At 34.5% G+C, this 20,171-nt stretch overlaps 2 protein-coding genes across 2 annotated transcripts; one reads left to right on the top strand and one right to left on the bottom strand.

Annotated features, from left to right (window-relative positions):
• Positions 1-8,547: 8,547 nt before the first annotated feature.
• Positions 8,548-11,949, bottom strand: LOC125841949 (uncharacterized). Its single transcript, XM_049521142.1, has 3 exons — positions 11,402-11,949; positions 10,976-11,176; positions 8,548-9,118 (listed from the first exon to the last, which is right to left on the bottom strand). Exons 1-3 carry the CDS (start codon positions 11,903-11,905, stop codon positions 8,828-8,830), a joined length of 996 nt encoding a protein of 331 aa, XP_049377099.1. The 5' UTR covers positions 11,906-11,949; the 3' UTR covers positions 8,548-8,827.
• Positions 11,950-15,559: 3,610 nt separating this feature from the next.
• Positions 15,560-16,533, top strand: LOC125853080 (uncharacterized). The gene is made up of 3 exons (XM_049532754.1): positions 15,560-15,621; positions 15,880-15,958; positions 16,303-16,533. The coding sequence occupies exons 1-3, from the start codon at positions 15,560-15,562 to the stop codon at positions 16,486-16,488; spliced, it is 327 nt and encodes a 108-aa protein (XP_049388711.1). The 3' UTR covers positions 16,489-16,533.
• Positions 16,534-20,171: the final 3,638 nt, after the last annotated feature.

Consider the following 20,171-nt stretch of genomic DNA (forward strand, 5'->3'; position numbering starts at 1 on the left):
TTTAACCCTGACTCAACCCAACCTTAAGAATATGTAATATTTATGAAGACTTGTCGTGGATTTGGTTAAAAGGAAATAATAAAAGCTAAGTCATATTGGGTGGGTTGGGTTATGACCCGTCATTTAGCCTATCTTGACTCAACCCATCTTAGCCCAAGTTAGCTTTGGGTAGGGTTAGACTTTGAAGGTGTGGATACCATGGGGCTCTTCATGGGCCACAACAAAAGAGCTACTCTCTGCCATCTTCATACTCTTTCAGGTAGCTTGATAATTAGTTATCATGCGGAAAGTAATAAAGTAAACGTTGTATAACAATAAATGAGACAATAATAGAGAAAAATAGAGAAGGAGAACAAAATGTTAATGTTACATTCAAAGGAAGAGACGAGAAATCCACTATGTAAATGAAAAATCATATGGGAGAAATTAAATATTTATGGGTGAAGCCGCCACAGCAAATTGCCAATATATAGTTTAGTTTTTGAATGATGTACATACAACTATCAGTTAACTCTTTTGCACATTGTTATATTTTAGCAGGAAGCAAATACTATTGAGGAAGGAAGAGCATACTCTCCCAATAGCTCAATGTTGAATACTAGACAATCCAAAGGTAAGTGTTGTGTTTTTTTTTTCCATTTTATTTACTATGTTAATTCTGTATATTTTACATCCTAATTAATTATGTACGTATATAGGTGGAGGTGCTGTAAATGCTAAAATTATGAGTGATAATTTAGAGGAAGAGCGCAATACCTGGAATCCTTATGACGAATCGACAAAGGAATCTTTATTGGTTCAACCAACACAACAGGAGACAAATGGGATCCAGCTTGCTCTTGTAAGTGATCGCATACACTCTACTTTCACTTCCTTTCCGTTACCATTGAGAATTGTGGTGGGATGAATAGAATTTCAAAGTGCTTCTCCTTTATATGGCTTCACATGGTCCAAATTCGGATATACCAGTACCAGAAACTGGGTGGTAACCAAGAAAAACTTAATTTACACAACCTTATATTGTCTCTTGGGTACGCCTTCAACGTATTTTCTTTCAAGTATTTGACAATACTTATATCATATATGCTATTATAAAATTAAGAATTTGGTTATGTGTAAATAGTTAGTAAATTCTTTTACAACCATATTTTTCTTAATCTTATACAGTTTAGATTTATTTATTTTTTTAAAAAAACATTCAAAGAAAAAATGTTTGCAGCTTACCAGACATGCCTTAACTCATCACATAATGTTTCTTTTGAAGAATTGTCAGTTGGAAGCTAAAATATTACTACTACTAAGCTTATTATATAGTGACAAAGAAGAAATTTTGATAATTCTTTCGTTCTTTCTACTGTTAGGTTCATAAGAGGAACATTGACTATGCGATTAGTCCATTGGAGTTTGCGAAGGACTTGGGAGGAACATCACAAAGGCCTGCACATACAAGAGTTCGTGAGAGCACCTTGGATGCTGCGCGAGAAGGGAATATGACTCGTAAAGAGAACAACAACATTATGAGTATTGCAGATTATTGTGGTCAGAGAGGAAATAAAGCTATAAGTATCTCTGAGAGAAGTCTGAATTCCAGATCAGAAGAAATGGCCAATTTTTTGGGAACAAGCAATGATCATTCTAGTGGCCAAAATTTGCAATTCCAAAACATGAACCAAGTGAGTCCTAATTATTTATGATTCTTGTTGGTTGCAATTTATTGTAACCAATTTATTCATATCTCAATTTCCCCAAAGTTTAGCTGGAATATAGAAGTCAAGAAGTAACATTTCTCCATCTATATAAAAGACTTGCATAGTCTTGTTTAACTGAAAGGTAAGAAGTAAAACTAGCAATAGAAACACTAACTTTTCGATCAGATGTAATGTCTATGTCAAAGAACCAAGCAAAGGAGACAATTGTTTATTTTCGGAAGAGAAAGACAAAAGAAACCGAAAAAGTAGTTGCTAATTTGTTGCTCCTCTGCTCAACAGGTATCTTTTTCTTTAAATTCCTTGTTTAATGTTGTATGCGATTCACATTTCAGATCTCTTACAACTCACAATCAAAAAATAAATTCCCGATTCTCATGCTCTTATGAAATATAAAAAATCAACTAAGCGAAGCGACAAGGGTTTTACATGAAAGGGAGAAATTTATTTTTTTCCCCTAATTTAGGTGATAGACTATTGGATTGCACCTTTGATTTAGAAAACGTGACATCTAAATTTTATATTTGTTACTCTGTCAAGTTGGTTCGTGCTCATGTGGGGACTTTTTGACTTGGTCAAAAATTGAGTCTAATTAGTCTTACTTGTGACCTGTCAAAGGTTGTGCCTACAAAGGGAGCCCTAATCCCTAGTAGAAAGTCCTTCCTACTTGTCTTGACTTCTAATGTGGAACTTTTTTTCATATCCAATTATTTTGCCTCAAACTAAGTATAGTAGGACACATTGCCAAGATTCATAGGTGTCAATTTATCGGTTGGATTGGTCTCACCAAGTAAGACATGGGATATTTTGGCATTGAGTGGATGTGTTATATTTTGTTTTAATTTTTTTTACCCCTCACCCCGACCTCAACCTTGACCAAAACTTGAGACTCAATCTCCAGCCTTACCTTGACCTAGGACCCAACCCTTGACCTCCACTCGAGATCTGATGCAGACCTTAACTGAGTACCTGACCTTGACCCTAACCAAAACTTGGGATTCAACCCGAAACCTGACACCCTGCATGACCTCGACCTGAGACTTGACTCCTAGCTATACCCTAACTCACGACACGATCTTCAATCGACTCGACCCCTAACTCTAAGACCCGATCCTAACCCTAACCCTGACTAGGACACGATTCTAATCCTGACCCTAAGTTAAGACCCAAGATTCAACCCCCGACCCGATGTCGACTCGAGACCTCACCTTGACTTAGTTCCGAGACCCAAATCCTCAACCCCTAACTCAGGACCCTTACAACTAATCAAATGTTAGGACCCCACCCCCAACCCTAATGTAGAATTTGAACCTTGGCTTGACTAGAGATCTAAACCCCAAATCTAGACCTAGAACAAGGATCCAACCTAGGACCTTGACTTAGGATTTAATCCTCATTCCTATATCCGACTACCTAGAACAAAGATCCAACCTAGGACCTTGACATAGGATTCAATCCTCATTCCTATATCGGATTCAACCCCTACCTTGACTCGAGACTCGACCTTATACTCAACCCTAACCCAAACTTGGGACTCTACCCGTATCCCGACTCTGACTCTAGTCCTAATTCTCGACTCAACCTTGATAGATAATTGCACCTTGATCCGACCCTGACTCAAGACTTTAACCCCGACTCAACCCAACCTTGAGAATCTGTAGTATTTATGAAGACTTGTTGTGGATTTGGTTTAAAAGGAAACAATAAAAGCTAAGTCAAATTGGGTGGGTTGGGTTATGACCCGTCATTTAGCCTATCTTGACTCAACCCATCATAGCCCAAGTAAGCTTTGGGCATGTTGGATTTTGAAGGCATGGACACCATGGGGCTCTTTATGGGCCACAACAACAGAGCTACTCTCTGCCATCTTCATACTCTTTCAGGTAGCTTGATAATTAGTTATCATGTGGAAAGTAATAAAGTAAACATTGTATAACAATAAATGAGACAATAATAGAGAAAAATAGAGAAGGAGAACAGAAAGTTAATGTGGTTTGATCAATTAACTTACATTCAAAGGAAGAGATGAGAAATCCACTATGTAAATGAAAAATTATACGGGAGAAAATTAAATATTTATAGGTGAAACCGCCACAGCAAATTTCCAATATATAGTTTAGTTTTTGAATGATGTACATACAATTATCAGTTATCTCTTTTTTACATTGTTATTTTTTAGCAGGAAGCAAAAACTATTGAGGAAGGAAGAGCATACTCTCCCAATAGCTCAATGTTGAATACTAGACAATCCAAAGGTAAGTGTTTTGTTTTTTTCATTTTATTTACTATGTTAATTCTGTATTTTTTTTTACCTCCTAATTCATTATGAACGTATATAGGTGGAGGTGCTGTAAATGCTAAAATTATAAGTGATAATTTAGAGGAAGAGCGCAATACCTGGAATCCTTATGATGAATCGACAAAGGAATCTTTATTGGTTCAACCAACACAACAGGAGACGAATGGGATTCAGCTTGCTCTTGTAAGTGATTGCATACACTCTACTTTCACTTACTTTCCGTTACCATTGAGAATTGTGGTGGGATGAATAGAATTTCAAAGTACTTCTCCTTTATATGGCTTCACATGGTCCAAATTCGGATATACCAGCACCAGAAACTGGGTGGTAACCAAAAAAACTTAATTTACACAACCTTATATTGTCTCTTGGGTACGCTTCAACGTATTTTCTTATAAGTATTTGACAATACTTACATCATATATGATTAAGAATTTGGTTATGTGTAAATAGTTAGTAAATTCTTTTACAACCATATTTTTCTTAATCTTATACAGTTTAGATTTTTTTTTTTTTAAAAAAAAGTCAAAGAAAAAATGTTTGCAGACTCATCACATAATGTTTCTTTTGAAGAATTGTCAGTTGGAAGCTAAAATATTACTACTACTAAGCTTATTATATAGTGACAAAGAAGAAATTTTGATAATTCTTTCTTTCTTTCTACTGTTAGGTTCATGAGAGGAACATTGACTATGCGATTAGTCCATTGGAGTTTGCGAAGGACTTGGGAGGAACAGCACAAAGGCTTGCACATACAAGAGTTCGTGAGAGCACCTTGGATGCTGCGCGAGAAGGGAATATGACTCGTAAAGAGAACAACAACATTATGAGTATTGCAGATTATTGTGCTCAAAGAGGAAATAAAGCTATAAGTATCTCTGAGAGAAGTCTGAATTCCAGATCAGAAGAAATGGCCAATTTTTTGGGAACAAGCAATGATCATTCTAGTGGCCAAAATTTGCAGTTCCAAAACATGAACCAAATGAGTCCTAATTATTTACTTAGTAATGGTATGAAGGAAATGAGTGTCAGGCCAAGTCATCATAAGCGAAGAATAATAGTTCATCCATCCAGGATTATTGGTCCATCAAGATTTAGTCCGAACTATGAGCAGAACATGCTGAGGACATCAGTGTCTGTGCCACGTAATTTCTCTTCAATGAATTTACTAAAGGGGAATGAAAATACCTCATCATTGACCGGTGAAGAATTACTAAATGACCAAGACTTGCTTAGTACTGATCAGGGCTTATCGTCAGAAGAACAAAGGCTGCTGCAATCACCCTACAGCCAAGTAGGGAACTATCAGAACATGCAGAGAACGCCAGAGTCTGCAACTTCAGACTTTTCTCATTTGGGATTGCTAATGGAGGGTGAAGACATCTCCACCCTGACTTATGACCTATATGGAACGCAGCCCCTTAGTACTCAGCACAGTTTGTCATCAGAAGGACAAATGGTGCAGCAATGGTCCTGCAGCCAAGTAGGAAACTATCAGTTTGGAAACTCATCAGCAGGACAAATGGTGCAGCAATGGCCCTGGAGCCAAGTAGGAAATTATCAGCTTGGGAATTCATCAGAAGGACAAAGGGTGCAGAAATTGCCCATCAGCCAAGTAGGAAATGGTCAGTTTGGGAACTCATCAGCCGGACAAAGGGTGCTAGAATTGCCCATCAGCCAAGTAGGAAATGATCTGTTTGGGAACTCATCAGTTGGACAAATGATGCAGCAATGGCCCGTCAGCCAAGAAGGAATTGATCAGTTTGGGAACTTATCAGCAGGACAAATGGTGCAGCAACAGCCCTGCAGCCAAGTAGGAAACTATACATTTGAGAACTCTTTGCAGCAGATTAGCTTACAAAATCATCAGAATCAAGTGTTGCCGCAACCCGAAGAAATATCCTTTAGGGAACTGCTGGCAAGAGATGACATATCCTATATGGATTTGCTCACAAGAGAAGATTTACTAATATCATGGACTTGAGATCGATGCTTGATTTCTACTCTTCCAGACATGTCTTTTGATGCTTTTTTCTTCTTGAATTAGTTGTTATATTTTGTTTTTTTATCAAAGACAAATTCGACAGACAATTAGCATATGAGAGAAAATTGAACTAGAAAAAACTGTTGGAAATTGTGATATCAAAAGTTTACCAGCACATTGAATGTTATTCTGAATTTGTTTTCATCAATTTTTCTTTCTAATTATATTCAGCCAATTCATCCAATGATATGCTTCTGTTTCCCCTGATTTGAGTTTCTTGAGGCATTTTGGACAGCAATTGAAAGTTCACTTCATACTTGCCCATAGTATTTCTATTGATATATAATCAACAGCTAACATCCTTCCAGGAAATAGCAAAATAGCAAGAGCCTTCAGCAACAAAGCTAGGCTCCCTATGACAGCTTTCCAGAAGCAAGCAAGACGGTGAAGGGTATTTTTAATTGAAAGTCAATTTCTCCAAGATATGCTAATGGCTTGCTTCATATTTATGTTTACTATATGCAATTATGCTACTTTGAATACAGTTAACAGCTCCGTAAGGTAGCACCATAACGAGCCTGAGATGTTGGAGCACTCAAATGCGAGGGTTGTGTTAAATTGGAAAATAGAAATTGGGTTAGCTCATGAGAAATCTAAATTTACTTTGGGCTCAAATGAACTAAAAATATCAAGTTGGATCATCACACGCTTAATCTCAATAATTTAAATATATTAGTATTATTTATTTTTTATAACTATAATTTGAATTTCAACTCAAGAAAATAAATTAAAAAAAATTACAAATAGATAAATAAATCCTAGTAAAAGATATAAAATAGATAGTAATTCGTACATTAGAACATACATTACACCAATGCAAATAAAGAGTCTTAAAACAAGTTAAAATTAGAGATTAAATTGGGTTCAATTTTTTTTTTATATAAAAATGAGTATGCAAATAAAGAGTCTTAAAAAAGCAAATTACTTGAATGGAAATTTTTTAATAATTAATTATTGATTTTAGCGCTCCTTTTCATTTATTACCATTTATAGCAACAAATATCAATGCTATGATAAATCTGCAATATGTATTAAAAGTGAATTATGTATGCAATATATATGTATAAAACTTGTATTATATTGTAATATGTATTAAAATTGTATTATAAATGTATTAAAAGTGATCAAGTGAAGAAAAAAATGTTATTGTTATAAATGATAAATATTTTCTCCATTTAGTATATTTATGTAAGTTTCCCCTAAATTATTTTGAGTCCAACCTATAAAATTCTGAGCGAGTTACCTTTATTTGGGCTCTTTTTGACATTCTTAGAGAGATGGCTGGATGCCAGAATCAGCCTGAGTAAAACCTGACTGAGCAACCAACTGTATATAATCCTTAGGGAGCTTTACAAAATATATCAAAGTTAAGCATGCTTGACATACGAAAAAACAAAAAGTGAGTCCTCAGGAAGCTTTATTTCCTTTGTTACCACTTATTTTAAAGGAATTTTTTTTTGGCCTAACCCATCGGTGGTCCCCTAAACTTGGCACGAAGTTTCACTTAGGCATCTCAAGTGGACGATGTTCATTTTAGACACCTCATGTAGGGTCTCGCTGTGTCATTTTGACACTTTTTGCTGACTAAGCACAGTACGTGTGCTACACGAATTTTGAGCGCGTCAGAGACTTTTTTTGTAAATATTCTGAATTTTTTTGTAAATATTTTCTTCTCCTTCTTCTTCCTTGCTTTCTCCCTTCCATCTTCCCCACCTTCTACCATCCTCCATCACCACACAACTTTTTTAAAAAATTCTACAATATTTTACTAGGTTACACTCTTTGATTCTTCCATCTTTGAAAATCAAATTTGCATCTTGATTCATATTCAAAAACAAAATCGATTTCAAGGGAACAAAAAAAGAAATCAACTTCTTTCAAATGGAAAAACTGATTTACATTCTTACCTTCTCCATTGAAAATTAAATTGATTTCAAGGAATAAAAAAGAAATAAAGAACAACCTCCAATGAAAAAAAAAGAAATTTATTTTACATATCCTTCATTGTGAATCCCAATCGTAGTAACACAAGAAATCATCTTCTTTTAAATGTCATATAAAAACTTTTCTATTCGGTATGATTTCCCTTATTCTCCAAAACGTATTTTACTTTGTAAACTAACCTATGTTCTTGCCTTTTTGATGGAGAAGAACAAATGAAGGGGAAGGAGGCGCAAGAAGAAGAAGAAAAGAGGTGGGGGCATGGGGTTTGGGATCTGGAAGAAAGGAAAAAAGAAAGTAAAATTGAGATTTTTAAAAATAAAATAAAATTTCCACGTGTCACATACCAATTTGTTTATTTTTCCACATAAGAGGCGTCTAGATGTACGCACTTAAAATGCGGTTTGACATGAAGTGCTTAAAATGAACAAAGTCTAGTTAAAGTGTCCAAGTGAAAGTTGAAGCCAAGTTTAGGGGGCCACCGATGGGTTAGCCCTTTTTTTTTTATAGCAAAGTTAAACATATTCATGTCCCAAAGGTGGAAAATTGGAAGATTTAGAGGAAATGGGATTATTAAACCATCACTAAACAGCAAAACAATGAAGAAAGCTGTTACATAGTGTCATATCTAACATGGAGGTCAACATTTGAAATATCAGCAAAATCCAAGATCACATATACTCATTAACTGCAACTTGAAGCTGATTCAGTATTCAAAGAAAACAAAACATCTTTTCCTAGAAGGTTGGGGTGGCAATATTTACATCAAAATTATAGCAGTGCTCAGATGTCATCAAACCACGAGGGAATCCACATCGCACAATCACTGCTCTGGAATCAGTTGGATGAACAATCCTTGGCCCAGTGACCAGGCTTACCACACTTAAAACAAGTGCTTGAATTGGAATACTGTACTCCTCCATCAGCAGCAGAGCGTTGAGAAGACGACTGTGGACAATCTTTAGCCCAGTGCCCAGCATTGCCACATTTGAAACAGGAAGTGACTGAATTGTTGATTTTGTTGGTTGACCCATCCATTTTTGGGTAAGTCTGAGAGCAGTTAGATGAATTTGAGAAGCTAGCATTGGTCGTGTTGTCATTACACCATTTGAAGAACCCACAACCTCCCTAAGAACAGTAACAACATATTAGCAGACATAAACATAATGAATACATTGTAATTGGGCTACCTTCCTTTGATACCACAGAAAAGAAAAGAAAGAAAAAAACAAAAAACAAAAGAAAAATAGAAACAGTAACCTTGCCGCAGACATTTTTTTTTTATGAATCTGCAGCAAATAAACTTGTTGGTAAAGACTGGGAACTGAAATTGAACACTTAGATTGTTGTATGCACATGTGCTAGAGCACAATGCACGACATCTTTGGATACCTCATTTTTCAGTTATTGAAATCACTGCCGAAATTGGTCATGATCCATGATGTATATACAACATGTTTGTTAGGGTGGCCCACATTAGTTGAGAAAGTGGATTGTGCTCTCCTTTAGATAGCTTTGATCAATCCTTCACGTCATGAACTAGCTTTCTAGATTAAGTTAAGCTAAGGTCTATTTTCTTGACATAGTATAAGAGTCAAACCCATCCCTATTGTTGTGTTTACTAATGTTTGGCCTCCTCTTATGTTATCCGCACTCAAGTTGAACAATTTCTGGAGTGCATGGGGTGTTAAAAGTGACTCACGTTGGTTAAGAAATGAGTTACTATCTCCTTGTAGGTCCATTTTCTTAACTATGATTAAGAAATTAGAACTTCAACAGTTCAACCAGTCATACTCATATTGAGTTCTCATTGAACTCCAGATGAGATCAGTGTTGTCAAGGCGCACTTAAGCCCTGAAGCAATGCTCAAAATGTGTTGAGCACTTCGCTTCGCTTAATGTACGCTTCAGTGTTGCCATCAAGGTTCTAAGGCATGCTTTTCCTTGCCAGTTGAGCCTCTTCTGAAGATACAACACTAAACATTGATATTTCACCTTATAGTTTAAAAAAATTCAATTTATTTGTCATTCATGCTTAGAATTATTAGTCTTGGACTAAAAATATATATTTGTAATTTTTTTTTCTCCCTTTGCACCTTATTTGCAATTTGCGCTTAAAGTTCCAACAAACCTTAGAGCTTTCTTAAGCTTGAAAACACCGGATGAGATCAAGCTATTCTACAGTACCATCAATCATCAGTTTCTTGATATAACCTCTATTCAAAGGCAAAGGCAAAAGACTATGTGCAGTCACAAGTTCAAGTGTGATTCTGTTTAATAACCAAGAAATTTATGAGGGCTGGTGGAAAGAACCCAACACGTGATATGTGGTTTAGGCGCAAATCATGGGGCTTCGAGCCCTACTGCAGACAAAAGCATGATATTTGAATGGAAAAAATCAAAGTCAAGTTTTCACCTAAGATACCTAGTTGTCAATCCTCGCACCCTAATCTACTATTGAAGATTTGTGTTGTTTGACATTACTCTATTCATTACCAACTGAATACAATTAGTTTACAATATATGTCCAATTACCATCTGGGTGGTACAAATTTGTTTACAATATTTATCCAATACCACCTGAGTACAAAACTGTTCACCTAACCTGCCAAAAACTTGCAAGTGACCACTTGAGCCTTCTTCATTTTGCTCTAAACAACTTTACTCTTTTCTTTTCCTTCAAACCAATCATCCCTCAAAAGACTTGATCAGTTTATTCACCCCGATTGATTCTAGACAGCAATGAGCTCCTAGAACTACTTTCTGAATTCTGATTTTGTGTCATTATCAGGACATTATATAAAGCAGGAAATTAAGGGTAACATATCAACTGATCTGGATGATAAAAGGTTTTTGTGCAATCAAAAGAGCTTATGTTACACAGGTACATATCTATGCATTGTGAAGCATTTCAAGTAGTTAGACATTTAATCTCATTAAGCTATGTAGAGACCTAGTAAAACAGAAAAGGGAGGTGATACTAAACCAGATTCGATGGGCATCGGTAGAATTGCTGACCAATATTTTTTCCTGTTTTGGCTGTCAGAACTAGGCATGTCCCAGAACCACATGGACATGAAAGTTCCGGGAAGGTGGAGCTAACAGTGTAACTCGAGCCTCGGGTGGTCAGAGAATCAATAACCGGAGGTTGGTCACACCACTCAAAGAATCCACAACCACCATTCTCCTGAGAAAATATTCAGATCTGGATTAGAATAGAAATTTACACAGTACTGGAAGTCCGGATACTCAAATTTTAGCACTCACAATAGCATACCAGAAAGGTTATAGGTTAGAACAGGCAAATATGTTGATTGATAGACACTATTTTCCCTTTTTCACCTAGAAAATTAAGTTCCAATACAAATCTAGAAGAATGAAAGAATTGTACATAATGTTGAAGTGGTAGTACCTGTCTGATAGGGCATTTGTAGAACTTACGGCCGCGATTCTTCTCAGTATTGGCAGTGAGTACAAGGCAACTACCCATTCCACACGCACATATCTTCTCAGGAAAGCTCACGGAATCATCAGTCGGTGGATTAGTATCGCAATCGCGAGCCCAATGCCCTGATTTCCCGCACTTAAAGCACGAATCACCAGCATCGGAACTAGACCGGTTATTGCTGCTATTTGCTTTGTAGTTGTTGTTAATCGGAGTAGAAAAGGTATTCGTAGATCCTTTTTGTTGGAATAGAACACTTTTGTTCCCTTTCAGAACCGCTAGATAAGCTCCTTCTTCCACACTGGTATTGTTATTAGTGTTGACGTTGAACTTTGGCGTGGTAACGGCGGTGGTGGTAGTGGTAGTGGTTACGGAAGCAGCTATCCTCCGACGCTTGGCGGCGGTGGAAAGGGCTTCTGCTTCTGCTGCGGCGACCTGAGATAGGAATTCTTCATCTTCAAATTCCGCCATTTTTTCTCTCTTCGAAAATTTTGAACCTTTGGGTCTCAACTTCAAAGTTGCTTCCACATTTTCCCGCCAAATTCTTCCTTCGTTTTAATTTATTTTTCTTGGAAAATGCAGTTTTGATTGTGAACTGCAGTTCACTTATTATTGAATATTGCACATTTAACCTTTAATTCCTCTCAGACTTAACAAATTTGGTCCAATCCTAACGTCCCTATTATATGCTTTAGAAATATCAAATTAATTAAGTTAATTTTCATGAACTAATTTCTTTCTTCTTCTCTTAATGATCTTCAGCAAATGCATGTTCACAAACCAAAAATAATTAATAATAAGGAGGAAATTCTTGAAATAGCTATAAACATTACATCTCATTAAAAGTTGTTATATGTTGTGTTCGGAATCAGAAACTAAAACATAATCTGTAAACTAGAAAAACGCAAATAATATTTATGTATAAATAATTTCTGTAAATTGTAATATACAAATAGAAAATGAGATTCCGAGACCTCATAATTAATTCACTATATGTTCTTAAGGAATTTAATCTTCTTACTTATCTGATCGCGTATGAAATAATTTCGCTCAAAAAGCCCCCAAAATTTATTGCCAATGGGTATGTGCTCGGGAAAGACACGTGCCTTTTCAGAATACAAGACCAATGCCTTTACACAAAGGAAAAAAAAGGCTCAAAGAAAATAAAAAAATTCTATTCAAATTGAGCAAGCGACAACAACAAGGCAATTGTTGATATATGTTCTAGCATAATTATGTGTTTTAGCATAAGCGTTATTGGTTATCTATTATTCATGTAAGTAGTAAGATTATGATATGCTTCCGTTGTACATATAGATTTCCAACAAATTATATATAACCCTAAATTAAACTTGATCATCAAGGTCGAAAACTTTAAATGTTACTAAAAAACAAACTGAAAATAAGTTGAATTGAATTAAAGTTGGCAACCAGAAATTTCTTAGCATATACAACATGTTTAAAATGCATGTTTTTCAAATATATCAATGTTATTTCTAAAAAAGGAAACTCAAACATAGCCCATCAACAATTTGGTTGTTTTTGTATGGCCAACTTAAAGATTGGTTTGTAAGAGTATTTGACATCACAAAAGAGTTTCACATAACTTTTGTTTGGTAAGCTTAGACACACATGCTCTTTCTTACATCCTCTGCTTAAATTAAAAAGTGTACCATGTGATATGTGTCGACACATGTTTTGCGAGCATAATAGTATCAATAATGTAGTCGTTAAAAAATTTTGTTAAAATTTTTATGCTTTATTTTAGTTTAGTTTTTCAGGTCAATTGTCAAATCATATAACAATATTACGTTTCTATATAGCTTTTTGTGTCATCTGATTTATCGTCATCATAATTTGTAATATATGATAGTGATATATCTTGTGAATAGCGTTAATGGCCAACCATCATTTTGAATTAGCTTAAATTTGAATCAATTAGTGCAAATCATATCAAATATTCCAATTATTTCAAAGCGTATGTAACATATATATATATACCCTTCATTATTCATTAGCATTTACTTATTTTTAATTGCCAATAACAATCTGATATTGATGATGAGATGTTTATTTATATGAAGTCAATTTTTCTTCTAAATCGATGAAATATCTTTAAGGATAATATAATTGATACGCCTCCTATTATTTCATGACAGCAAGATACCTAAAGGTATAGTTAGTTACCAAGTAAAGTGCCTAAGATAAACATTTAATTAGGTACATTTAATTTGTCCGCATCAAAGTGAAAGTGAAAGAATTCAATTCGTTTTTCTCTTTGTAAAATGAAAGCCCTAACAAACCCATAAATTCTTGGTGTACCAAACAACTAGCTTTCCATAATAGGAAAGTATTTTAAGACTAGTTGAACCTCATGACAACTCAAGTTTGTCCAAGAAACATTACTAGGGTGTTAGCGGAGGCAGAGCTAGGTAGGGTTGAGGGTTTTATTCATTAAATTATTTTATATATCTCTTCCTATGTATATATTTTGAGCTCCTTAATAAAAATCGTGACTCCGCTACTGTGATTGCTTGAAAAAAATCTATTGAATTATCAGGTGGGATAAAAAGAAAGAGTGTACATGCGCCGCTCGATGATCGAATGCGCAATCTTCGGGCTTGATCAGGATTCAAGAATGCTCCTTGGCTCTTTTGCTTCTTTCGAAGATCATGTAGAATTGCTCTTTCATACTCCTCATAGGTAAGTCATGGTACCATAGAGGTACTGAATGTTTGGGGAAGGGTGAAATGATATATAGATGTGATGAAATAATGTCTAATCCTTTTCAAGTAAATCATTTTATTCTTTATCATTAATACAATTGATAACTTTTTGTTAAATGTGACTTTATGTCTGTTTTTGGCAAGTAATTATGTGTCCTAATTAGTTAATTAATCTATAAGATGTGAAGAATGGTACATCAAAAGAATAAAATCAACTAAAAAGGAACAACTTTCCATTTCTGTTAAGGGAATCATTTGTCTCAAGTTGATGAGAAAATAAAGTTTATTTTTATAATTATTGATCTTTATTAAGTTTAGGGATTGTGAATTTGTATAAGTAGTTAAATGTTATACTAATAATGACAAAACTCAAAAGGTGATCATTTTGTAGGATGTTGAGGGGATTGTTATCCTTTTTAAGGATATAAGGTTTACTAATTAATAATAATTTATAATAGAGATTTATTTTTAACTATAATTAGAGACAGGTCCACAATTTAAATGATTTTGGTTTTATAGGGTTTTAGTATTGAATTTATTGAATATTTAAAATTATGAAAACAAGCAATTTGAAATCGTGTTGATTTGTAATTGAAAATTTGTTTGGATATGCAATTTGACTTTTATAGTTGTTTTTTTTTTCTTCTCATAAACATATATTAAAGGTTTAGAATTTGTGAAAACTATCAAAAACTCCCTCAACTTTTATACAACCTTACATAATAACAAACTAAGATATCGAAATATCGTAAGGTGCAACATAAATAAATCACATAGTACTCCATGTTTATTTTATAAATAAATATTTCTGATTACATGATATTACAATAACTTTCAAACACACAAAATTCTACAAATATTCACCAGTCAATAATAGCAACAAATACTTGTTTTTTAATATAATTCTTCCACATATAGTACAAACAATATAATCTCTTCACATCGAGCATGAATTTTTTATTATTTTTTTGCAAATTTAAATAATGAACTTTTTTTTTACAAAATATAAATTTATCATGAGTCAAGTTTTATATTTTTTTTAAATTGAGATTTGAAACTGAAGTCATAATGACATAATTTAGTTTATTTAAACGTGTGAGAGTAAGTTAGGTAGGCAGGGTAATTAGGCATGTGGACAACATGTTTTCACATGACATATATTTTTATTTTATATAGTGATGTTTCTTGACTTTGATAGTAGCAAAATTTTCATGGATTTCAAACCTAATAATATCCTTTTAAATAGTACTATTATTCTATACTAGGCTTTTTCTACTTTGTTTAATTTTCTTGGTGTAACTTATACAATTCAATTTATAAGCAATTGAAAAACTAAGAGTTATTAAAAAGTGAAGAAATATTATTATTATTATTATTATTATTATTATTATATATAGACATGAAGAAGAAATCCAAACTTGTCCATCAACTTTCCCCTCCATTGCCTCATGATCATTCTATGTAAGTCTCTTAATTCCATCTGAAAATTTGTTATATATTATCTCTCATATCATTGTATTTTATTTTATTTTTATTGTTACGATATCTAGTGTGACTAGCTTGTATACATATCGACTATTTTATTCTACTAGCTAGTAAAATATGTGAATTCCATCAACAAATTTTTTATCAAATTAAATTCTTAGTATTGGCCGATTGATAATAATATGATTTTGGTTTAATATAACTATGTGGCTATATGTGCGAATTGTTATGCAGGACGCGTTCGTCAACAATAAAACATATCACAATTTTTCACCATGCACAAGTTGGGGTATATGATGCATCTGAACTCCAGGTAATTTTTTTTATATATATATTAATGTTAATTTTATCATTGCTATTTTCATTTTAAAGAAACTTTACGTTTTTAAACTACAGCTTCACAATATTGATCAATTGAAAATAAATAACATGAAGTGTTTTTTTTCTTCTTCTTTTGGTATCCAATAATGTTAACAAAAATAAACGAAAAAAAATAAGTCTAAATTATTCAAAAGGTTATTTATCATCAAACTTTATTGATTTTTTATTAGCTTAATTTCCAAAGTAAATATTTCTTACCTTAATTTTGATCACTGTTTTATATTGGAAAATATTTTCTTGTGTTCTAATAAAGTTGTTGGATTTTGTGAAGTGTAGGCCTTAGCCATCTTATGGCTTGCAAGAGGAGGAACGAAATCATCAAACTTGGAAATTACATCATCTTTTCAATTTCATTTGCATAGGCCTTATGGATTATCACTCAAAAAATCTCTACATATATTTATGCAGAAGAGAAGAAATAGGATTAACCAACCTATTCATGAAAATAAAAAACAAACCTAGCCATCAAGAATTTATGATGATCATGTTGATTATTATATTGATCACCATTAATTTTGTGTTGTAATTGATCAAAATTTCAAATTTCACTATCAAGAGTTGTAGGGTTGGATTAATATTGATGTACTTTTTCCTGTTTTATTTGGCATGTGTTGACTTAACACTCCTACTGGAAGAGTATTTGTTTGGAGTTTGTTTTTAGTAAATTATTCTTATGAATTATATTTTTGAAAAATTAAGTCTGACTACTATTTTATATAAGTATCTAATGATAAGAGAAATATGGAAAGAAAAATAATAGATCTCTTGATTTGTTAATAAGTAAAAAGAAAAATATATTTTTAGTGTAAGGATCAAGTAAAATGACACAGATGAAATAGTTATTTTAAAACTTAATATATACAAAGACACCTAAAATTGACACGATTTTTAATTTAAACATTTCATCTCAAGGTGTGACCTATTAAACACCTCATCTCTATTAAAATTTAAAATCGTGTTATTAAACACCTTTTGCTAATAAAATTGAAAATTCACATCTGATGTACATTTAAAATTGTCTTAAATCTCAATTATGTGTGTCTTAATTTATTTTGTTCTTCAAATTTCAACAATTCAATAATCAAAGCTACTCAAAATAAGCTCAAATTGAAAAAAAAAAGTTTCATATATTATAAAGAACAAACTTCAATTATTAATTTGTCAAAACAACAATAAATTTAACAAACCTAACACCCCTTTTATTCTTTTCATGTATGCATTGGTTTCAGACTTTCAGTTATACATTGCTAAAGCACATGTTAATATTGATTAGAATTTCAGTGGTGTGTCTAAAAAAGATCTCATGTATGATTGTGATGTTAAAATTGACCAAATTTTCAATCATGTGCGTATGAAATTTTTAATTTTCCAAAATATAATAAATGTATCCTTCAAATTACAATACCCAAATATGCTCCGAACAAGTTCAAGTGTGAAATATAAGTTTCATGTATCATAAGGAACAAACCTCAAATATTAATTTGTCACATCAATAGCAAATATAAACAAACTCATTTAGCATCATCTTGATTTTTTATATATGTTTGCGCTCAATCATATACATGATCGAACGCATTTTAAAAATTGACTAAAAATTCAAACATACGTGTCTGAACGCAGAAGCAGAAAGATCTAAAAAAAAGCATACACTTTTAGATCAGAATGATAAAAACTTGAAGAAGTTTAGTATAAATCAGTGTTTTCAAAATGTTTTTTGGGGTGAGTTCCTGTAATGACCCTCTTGGTCATTTCTGTGTCTTGCCTTCTGTGTGTCGTTTAGAGCGTTCCTCTAGCGACCCCAAGTCATTTATGACTTGCTGGGACTGACAGTTCGGTCACCTGGTCGTTCGTTTGGTCTTGGTGCGAGTTTTTGTGTTTTGGAGCTTATGAACCTTGAACGATCATTTTCGATCAAAAGTTCAAGAAGATGACATCGGAATCCAATTCTGACGATTCCATCAGCTCCGGAAGGGTCATTTTAGGCTAGTAGCATGGTCGACATGACTCCTGAGGTTTTCAGTGTGAGTCGGTGCGATTAGGCGTTTTAACTTTAAGTTTAAGCCTAAGTTTGACTTTGGTCAACATTCTGAGTAAACGCGCTCGGATGAGAATTCCGTCAGCGTGGTTAGCTCCGGAATGTCGAGTTTGGTCTAGATTGACCCTTCTTTTGTGTCTGAAGGCTTTCGATATCTTTCTGAGCCCTTTTGTAGGTTTTGACTTAAAATGACTTTTGGAAGTGGGACCCACTTTTTATCGAAATGACCTCTGATGGAAATTTTGACTGCGTTGAGTCTGGAATATCGAATTTGGTATGGTTGCATATCTCGTTTGCATGCACGGAGTTCCGAACTAGATCAGAGCAGCCCGTCGGAGTTTTTAGTTTTTGGGAAAAGTGCAGAAAATCTGCAATAAGATGCAGAAAAATCAGCTAACTTTCTCAAACTTCAAACCCTCATGACTCTCTCATCTCTCAACCGATTTGGGCGATTCAAAAGGCAAAGTTGTGAGATTTTTCGAGGACAACGTGTGGGTGAGCTCGGATAGTGATTTGGAGTCCCCGTTTGAGGTAATTTTCGAAAAACACCTGCTACCGCACCCTTTTTGTGAGCTTGATTTTGGAAGATTTTGAGATTTGTTTTCTCAGCCTTTCTAGGTCCGATTTCAGTGATTTTTGAGGCTATCTTGAGTGGTTTTTTGAGAAAAACGTCGTGGTATTGTCGCATTTCACTGTAGACCTTCAGTTTCTGGTAAATACACTGATTCAACTGCTGTCCCATTTCTAATTTTTGAGAAAATTTGGGTTTCAATTGCATGTTGATATTGTGTTGTTCCCGAGCCCCGAATTGTGTCCCATTTTGGGACATGAGCTGGGGGAACTGGTTAGGACCCACTTTTGGGGTTAATTTTGGAATTTCCTGTGCGGGTCCCACGATTCCCGTTTTGACTCCAAAATTGACCCGTCTCCGTTTGTTGTGATTTTGGTGTCTAAATGACCGTATTAACGTTGTGATTCTATTTTTGATAACGGGGCAGCGTTTCGAGGACGTTCGAAAAGGGAAAGCTTCGGAGAAGTGATTTTGGAGTGCGTATGATTGGCCTACAGGTAGGCTATGGTTTCCCTCTCTTAGATTGAGCTTGAGAGTGTGAATGCATGTTGATTAGTTGGGATTTGGGTTGGTAGTGATTGAATCATGCATAAGTGTTTGGAAATCATGTTTTCGGCCTATTTCGAGAATTATCGGGTAAATGTGAGCATGTTTTGTGTTATTAATTGACCCTTCTCGCTATGTGGAGTGCTCGCATGCTTAAATTACTATTTGTTGAAGCATTTGGGCCTTAGTTTAGGTTTGACTAGGGCTTGCCTTAGAAATACATTATTCGGATCCAATAGGCCTTAGTTTTGCCCTGACGTCGCTCGGCCGGCTTAGATCCTTGTAGACTGGTGTAGCAGACTTGAGTCTGATTGTTTGGGCCTTAGTTAGGTGATACTCTTTCTCCGACTATAGTTATCCTTATTTCTCCGATGTTACAGCTTCAAGAGTTACGTCGGCGACACTAGTTCTGCTTTGCGATTTGAATTTGATTTTCAATTCGGTTCCAAGGACTTTCATTGATTGGCTAGGTGTGGACGGCGATCCACGGACATTTATGAGAATAGATCGATTGGGACTTTTTCAGCAGCTACAGTGGCAACTTTATAGAGCATCCGGTTAGAGTTCCGACCTCTATTGCCCAAATACTTATATAGAGCATCCGGTTAGAGTTTCGGCCTCTATTGCCCAAATACTTATATAGAGCATCCAGTTAGAGTTCCGGCCTCTTATACTTGTTACTTGTGATTGGTTACTTGGGTACTTCTGCTGAGCATCCGGTTCGAGGTCCGGCTCCGTACTGTAAGATTTTACTAATTGGGGTTGAGGTTCTGATTCGTGTTCTCCGTTCTTGGGTTCTCATATGCAATTCTCTTTAGTTATAGTTATTCTGTGTACTCGTCGGGCTTATGGGGGTCCGTTCGGGTTTTTATTTAACTTGCGCACGAGTGTACCTTCTGGGCTTATGGGGGCCCAGTTAGGTGTAGTTAGCTTATAGATTACTTTAGTTAGTTCTTTGTACACTCGTGTGCATTCCATTGTTAGTTAGATTTT

The sequence above is a fragment of the Solanum stenotomum genome, chromosome 1 (genome assembly GCF_019186545.1).
Source record: "Solanum stenotomum isolate F172 chromosome 1, ASM1918654v1, whole genome shotgun sequence".
Taxonomy (NCBI): domain Eukaryota; kingdom Viridiplantae; phylum Streptophyta; class Magnoliopsida; order Solanales; family Solanaceae; genus Solanum; species Solanum stenotomum.